The sequence below is a fragment of the Carassius carassius genome, chromosome 6, assembly GCF_963082965.1.
Source record: "Carassius carassius chromosome 6, fCarCar2.1, whole genome shotgun sequence".
NCBI classification, from domain to species: domain Eukaryota; kingdom Metazoa; phylum Chordata; class Actinopteri; order Cypriniformes; family Cyprinidae; genus Carassius; species Carassius carassius.
Genome location: NC_081760.1, coordinates 39,334,617 through 39,342,406, shown reverse-complemented (window position 1 = coordinate 39,342,406; position 7,790 = coordinate 39,334,617). Strand labels below are relative to the sequence as shown.

General features: G+C 38.6%; 1 protein-coding gene across 1 annotated transcript; it reads right to left on the bottom strand.

Moving 5' to 3' along the window:
• Window positions 1–4,033: 4,033 nt before the first annotated feature.
• On the bottom strand, window positions 4,034–7,288 carry LOC132142070 (CMRF35-like molecule 8). The gene is made up of 7 exons (XM_059551703.1): window positions 7,154–7,288; window positions 6,731–7,063; window positions 5,880–6,191; window positions 4,926–5,129; window positions 4,734–4,832; window positions 4,488–4,561; window positions 4,034–4,395 (listed from the first exon to the last, which is right to left on the bottom strand). The coding sequence occupies exons 1-7, from the start codon at window positions 7,206–7,208 to the stop codon at window positions 4,168–4,170; spliced, it is 1,305 nt and encodes a 434-aa protein (XP_059407686.1). The 5' UTR covers window positions 7,209–7,288; the 3' UTR covers window positions 4,034–4,167.
• Between the last annotated feature and the right edge of the window lie 502 nt (window positions 7,289–7,790).

Genomic DNA, 7,790 nt, shown 5'->3' with positions numbered 1-7,790 from the left:
AATGCAGACCAGAGATCTCCAAAATGGGGCGTGAACTCAAAAATTGGGCAGAACCTACAAAATGGGGCGGGGTCTCCTTTCGCAGAGACTTTCATCATTGGTTGTGGCTTCAGCCAATTATTACTGACTTACATTTCATAATAAAACTTTATAAATTAAACATTGTTTCTAGTTCATCTAAAATAATATATGCTATATAAATAAATGTTCTCCATGAGAGCAGAGCCCAAAGCTCGTGGCCAGTGGTGTTTGGACCCAAGTCTGAACCTCTGCTTCATGATGTAAACAGGAATAAGCGTCCCAGCGGAGGGGAAAGATTTTACTCTATCACTTTATTCCAAGCAACGGGGCCGTCCCGGAACGAGAAGGGTATTCCTGCACAACCGTAGGCTGCAGTTTCAGGACCGCAACTCTTGGACCACAGTTTTAGGACCCCTAGTTTTTTTGTGAAAGCGCCACCTACCGTACTGGATCAACACTAATTAAAGATGGACGACGTGGACAGCAATCAGACGGTGAGTACCGATATTTAATTTAGTTTTATTTTATAACATTTAAACGGTGCGAATTTTACATAGTGAGAACTGCTAACTATGAATTAATAATTAATTCCCACCAAATTAAGAATTTGTGAGCTATTTTTATTAATTACTACGATGTTAATTCGTGGCCATGATTTCATAAATCCTTGTTGAGTTTTAATGACAAAGTATTATAAGTGAATCTAGCCTGCACATTAATTAAACTTATCAGATGACAAGAGCATGGTTGATGTAAGGTTTGTAAGATTTACCTGCAGCTTAATGTATTGGTGTGAATACTGGCTTAATAGTCGTTGTTTTACCATATTTATGTATAAAGTATCTTTCATAATTAAACTGCACTGACTGCCTAGTTGCATTATGTGTTAGCCTGTTGTTTTGGCATTGTTTTGCAATGATAAATGAGGCATTTGGCAGTGTTAATAGCTTGTTACAATTTGGCCTAATCTGCAGGTCTACTCCACATACAGTCCATTGATATCGTGTGTTAGTTTCTGTCATGTTCTGCATGGCCAATATGATTTTATGATTTTATGGATTTGGTTAGGCTCATTGTAGGACAGATGATTAAAAAAGGCACTAGGGATATTTTCATGATCTCAAAATATTCTAACAAGTAGGCTCTCTCTTTTTCAAGATACATATAACAATCCAAAAAGGGAGATCCCTGCCCGAATTGAAGAGATGCACCACATGCTGCAAGGAGATAGATATATAAACCAGTTGATTATGTTAACAACTCAACAACTTTTAAAATATTGGCTGTAATTTAGTGACTCCATACGCTGATTCCAACTTTAACTTACCTGATAATGAGCTAATTCACCTTAAGGAGGTTAATCAATACACTGTATAATTCACGAGACTGAGACTTTTAAGGTTCTTCATTTTTTACAATTGTTTTAAAATTGATATACATCAATTTTACAAAATTGATATTTCATTTATATATTTTGTAAATTCATGTTTAAATTTAAAATTGTGACTCAAAGCACACTTACTAATTAACCTCTGCTGCATTTTGAATCAAAAATCACATTTAAAAACAAATACTACTGAGATTAATATATTGATGCTATATACAAAGTAACATGACTGCAAACTAAACCAACAGGGTACTAGAACTGCGGTTCTGAAACTGCAGCCATCGTTATATCGTCCAGTACGGTAGGTGGCGCTGTCACTAAAAACTAGGGTCCTAGAACTGTGGTCCTAGATCTGCGGTCCTGAATCTGCAGCCTCCGGTTGTGCAGGAACATACTATTGCCCGGAACACGAAATTCACAGGCTAGGAGGTGGTAGAGATGCTAGGTGTAACTAGAGCGGTGAGTCACATGTCGCATAAACTTATTAACTGTTTATCTCCTGAACTGAAACTTTCTATACCACGCTATTCAGCGCCAATCCTGCCATTCAGTCAATTTCACTGGTTAAGGTAAGGTGTGGGGTTGGTTTAGGGGTTAGCATTTTTTGTTGCATATTTTAATAAACACTTTAACTGACACAACCAATAAAAACTTCAGAATCAGCTGTGGGGCGGAGTTTGCACTGAAGTGAACTGGGGGGAAAATTTTGCATGCGTGTCATGTGCCCGTCTCTCATTGGGAGGAAGTCACGCCCTATTTTGGAGCTCCCACCCCGTTTTGGATATCTCCAGGCTGCAGTTATACCCATAGACAGTAAAAGAAATGGACACAGCGACCCCATTGGAACTCAATTGAGACAAGTGAAGCCATTTTTAGCGATTTTTAGCACTTCTGTTTCTGACGCGCGAACTCAAACTAAGCTTGATGACGTCAGCAACCAGTCTGACAGATGTCAATCTTCTAGTAGCTGTGCGTGCAAATTGCCATCGTTAATCTTGCAGAGACGGCGAGCCTGAGCGGGGAGTTCTTTGGCGTGAGTGAGCAGGAGTAAGTATTCTGATTAATTATTTTGAATAGTATTTTAAAATGTAACGCCAGGGCTTGTATCTATGGGCTTCTCTCTTTACGTCTCCCCGATTGCCTGCGAGCTTCTCCTCCTTTCTGTACGGTAATTTCTCTACTGTGCGACAGAGAGTCGAGTGGTTATGATGCAATCGTTAGCCTATTTTTACAAAAACTGTTTCTACGGGGCCATAATGTAACATAGAAGGTAATGGAGCCCTTTATACATTGTCGTGTATCTTTAGAAATAAATAATGGACAAATGGAGTCTTTAAACGCCTCAGATGTAAAGTTATTCGCTGTCAAAGTGACGCCAAAATGAATGGGAGTCAATGGGATGCTAACGCAAGTGAAGTTCTGCTACAAGATGGCGGCACGCGGCCGACTTCAACTTCCGGTCGACTTCCTTCCTGCCTGGTTATACCCTTCTCGAACATTCAATAAATCTGAGTATGTCAACCTCTGCCTGTCATCAATATTTCAGTCTCTTTCTCTTGTTCACACACAGATGTCATCTTCAGGCTGCAGACGTAACCTGGGACGTAACCTGTAGAGCTATATAGACCAAAATAAATTTTTTATTCTTTTTTTTCTGCTGCATAGTTGGACATTTTAACATGGGGACTCTACTATAGAGCAGGAAAATAAATGTGTACAGCCTGGTTCAAAAAATAATTTTGGTCTGCTAATGTTGCCCCTCATGACAACTCATCCATTTAAATTTTATTAAGCCTTAAATGTCTGCCAATTAAAGGCGTGGCCACTTGAGTGACAGGTGGATTGCCGCTGCTGTCACCGCCGTCGCGCTAGGTGGGCGTGGCTTCAGCAACCAGCTCCCACCTAAAATGCCCCAAATATTTTTTTTTCTGGTTATTCTTTGAAATAAGACACTTCGCACTGTAAATTTATCATTAATCTATTGCTATATCGAGCTAAATTTGACATTCATAAGTGTACATTTTCAAAGAAAACTCCCTAGTTTTTTATTTTCAGGAAAGATTTTGATGAGTATATAAACTCTTTAAGAAACTCTAATACAGTCTATTCTATTGCATGTAAGACTCTTTCATGGTGTAAGTCTTAAAAGCTAACATTTTCATCCGTGTTTCAGTGGTAGTCGTCCCTGACGGTTGGCTATCATTAGCACTTAAGTGAAGTACAATACTTTGCTTTGGAGTATTGTTTGTAACCCTCATTGTCTTCTGTTCTTACTTTGTCTTTGTAAGTGTTGTTCTATTGCATAAAAAAATACAGCCTATTCTTCCCATCAGCCTCTTTCTGACAGGAACTGAAGGGGGCGCCGATCTTCGATCATCACTTTCTTTCAAATATTGAACCTTTCTGCTTCATTCTGGCACAGTATAAAGGTTGGCGAAAAGGGAACCTTATATAATAGTGATGTATGTGATTGAAGACTAAAGCAATATCTTAATCAGTCTAAATTATGATGATGAAAGAAGTATTCAAAACTTAAAATAAAATGTGAAATTTTATACTTTTGGAATTGTGGGTATAAATAAATAACAGACAACAAAAATGTAACCAAACATATCTCAAACAATCTTATTTCTCTAATACTGATTTAATCTTAACATTAAGGCCACAGATTTAAAATCACAAAGCATGTGAGGAGGAGGAGGAGGATCTGGAGTCCTAGTTTGGTGTGACTCAAATTAAACCTGCATGTCCTCAGTCTTTCATGGTCTAACAGTTGTGTAGACGCATGTTTCCTGTCCGTCAGAAGTCCTGTCTGAATGATGTGCTGCTGTAAATCTGACGCTGGAGTAGTTGATTTCGACAGAGGGGCTGCTGGGTAATTGTGCTAGAGCATAAACAGAGTCGTCATGTTCAGCAAATGCTGGAAGGACCAGACTATAGTCTGGATGATCAAGAGTGTTACTGATGTCTTCATAAACACATTCTGTCTGAAGAGGAGAACAACAAATGAATAAAGAGTGGAGAAGATGATTAGAATCCACAAACGAGTGACTGCATACACACACATGATGAAACTCACTTCTGTAGTTTTTCTCATATCTCCACCGGGCGGATTCTTACTCGGGCCATGACCGACATCTGTGCACTGCGTTCCTGTTTTGTGACACCAGATTTTATGATTTGTGTCAAAAACCTTTCTTTTGACACAACATGCAGCTTTGCGACACCGATGTCCAGTTTGACTATGATAATACTGTGATTCACTGAGGTAAATGAGAATAAAATGACTCTATATCAGGTGAACTGATGTGAGAAAGACATTTACCTTCTTTCTTTTGCCTCTGTCTTAAGTATATGAAGAATAAGAGTCCAAACCCTGTCAGTATCCCTAAGACCATCACCATGATGATGATTGGTGTTAAACCTTCAAAAACACACAAAAACATATAATAAATGACTCCAAATATCTTATATTTAATAAACGCGAGAAAGAAATGTCTCCGCACACTCTCTGTACCTGGTTGTGGTTTTGGTGACACTTCATTAGCAGACAGTGAGAAAAACACTGACACTGAAGGAGATGTTGATGAAGATGATGATGATGATGATGAAGATGTGGTAGGTCTGCTGGAGGCAGTATCTTCTGTCGCTGGTTTGCTGGTGTGACATGAAGCTCTAGTTGTTGTTGTTGTTGGTTTAGGTGACGCACTCTCTGATGTGTCTGAAACTGTGTGTAATGCATGACAGCCCATGCAGTTATTTACAGATATTATTACAACAAAAACTATTTCAGGTGCTGTTTATATTTGTGACCCTGGAACACAAAATCAAGTCTTTATTTGCTTGTGTACATTTTTAGGAATAGCCAAAAAAACATTGTGTGGGTCAGAATTATATTTTTTTTTATATGCCAAAAATCATTAGGACATTAAGTAAAGATCATGTTCCATGAAGATATTCAGTAAATTTCCAACTATACATATCAAAAACACAAATCAAAATTTTTGATTGGTAATATGCATTGCTAAGGACTTAATTTGGAAATATTTAAAGGTGATTTTCTCAATATTTAGAGAGATTTTCAAACAGCTGTATCTCAGCCAAAATATCATCCACTATCCTAACAACCCATACATCAGTGGAAAGCTTGGAAAGGTTTCAGATGAAGTAAACATTGACTCTTATGACTGGTTTTGTGGTCCAGGGTCACATATTAAGAATGCATTTCTGAATAAATGCAAACAGTTGAATTTTTACAGTCTTACTGAGGCAAACGTTCATGTGACACGTTGACTTCCCCTGACACAGCTGTTAGCAACGCTTCACTAATGTCAAGGGTGTGAAGGAAATAGAGAGGCGTATGAGTGACCAACCATGTGTGTTTAGCATGAACGTTTTATACGAAGAACGAATCATTATTTAGGTTTTTATGTCCCTAAACATAATATAAAACCTGTTAATGTCATCTTACCAGCAGAAACGATCAGGTCTGTCACTGAGATCCACTTGTGCTCTTGTCCTCTCGGTGCAGCTCCACACCAGTATATCCCAGAATCCTCTTCTGTCAGATCAGTGATGGTCACAGTAAAGACTCCTGCAGATTCATTATCACTCAGAGAGAAACGGCCATAACTCTTGATCTCTGATGAAGTTCTGATAGCTGATGTTACACAGACGGACGGGTCGCTTCCTTTGCAGATGAATTTGACATCATTCTTCAGTTCACTTTTATAATGGCAGGAAATATTCAGATGCTGTCCAGTCACAGCAGACACTCGGGACACTAAACCAGAGCATCAATGAGATAATTAAGTACTTACAGTGACAGTATTAGCTGTTTACTGCTTTGAATAATATCAGCTCTTTCTGCTCTACATTCAGTGGCTGCTCTGATGTTATGAATGTGAAATGAAGAAGACCTTGACCTTTAGAGGCACTAAAGGTCAACAGATACCTCTTTGAAAAGTTGAGAGTAAGATGTTAAGTTGTGTAGGTGTTTTTTTGTTTGTCTTATGTATTCACTATTTCTTCTCAAAGAAAGTGAATGTCATGTGACAGGAAGTGATGCGGGTCAGTATTATTGTTGGTGTCTCTGTGGTGTGAACACTGGCTCTTCAGCATCTGTAGAGGATACTGTGGTTTCTGTTATCTCGCCTCTCTACATCATTCAGAAGACGATACAGCTCTTTCATACATGCAAAGATCTTATATTACGAGTATACTAGATTTGTTTATTTATTCATTCATTATTCATGTGCATTGCCAATGATGAAGTATTTCACACATACATATATGCACATATAAATATATATTCTTACTTACCATGTTTAATGTCCAGATGAACCTTTGTAAAGTCATCCAGTTTCAACAGCCCTGTGTCTACTCCACACCAGTACTGTCCTTGATCCTCTGTTCTCAGATCAGTGATGGTGACGGTGAAGATGTGGACTGTTTTGTCAGCAGTCAGAGAGAATCTCTTGTCTCGAGCTGATGATCCAGATTCAACAACTTTGTCTTTATTCACTCTTGGACATTCTCCTCTGCAGAGATACTTCTCATTTGCTTCATATCCAGACTCATATGGACACTTTATCTCAACTGTTCCTCTTTCATGTGCAGTGAAAGTCAAGATCTCTTTCGTCTCACATGCCATGACTATAAAAACACAGAGAGAAAAAGCTCAGTGCAAACATGGACCTGATTGAGAACAGAGAGACTGTTAGAAAGACACAGAATAACTCTCACCTGACACGAGGAGCAGCAGGAGAAATATGAGTTGATCATCACAGATCTGGATCATTGTTTCATCTGTGTGCTGCTGCTGCTGTCTGTTAATGAAGAGCTCTCTCTCTCTCTCTCTCTCTCTCTCTCTCTCTCTCTCTCTCTCTCTCTCTCTTCTCTCTCTCTCTCTCTCTCTCTCTCTCTCTCTCTCTCTCTCTCTCTCTCTCTCTGTCTCTCATTTGCTCCTCCTCTCTGTGAAATGCTCTGTTTGCAGCAAGAGCTCCCTCTGTCTTCATTGAATAAATTAAATCTTCCATTTACATTTATTCATTTAGCAGACACAAATACATTCAGCCTTCTGCTCAGAAGGGATTGAGGACTTTTAAGTACACATAAACATGAATGAATATATGTTTCATCAAGTCAAGACACTGATCATAGTCAGGAGACATCAGGCATCGTCAAATACATTGTAAAGTGTGTAACCTGCATCTTTGACCACTTGGTGTCAGTATGATGCAATAATGACAGAATGAAGGGTTGGCATTTGAATTGAAATGTATTTATTTATTTAGTTGATCTTGCAAATATGACTTCTGCATTAAAAGTTACCACTATGATGATTGTTTAATTTAATTTGCATAATATCTTCATGTGGGGT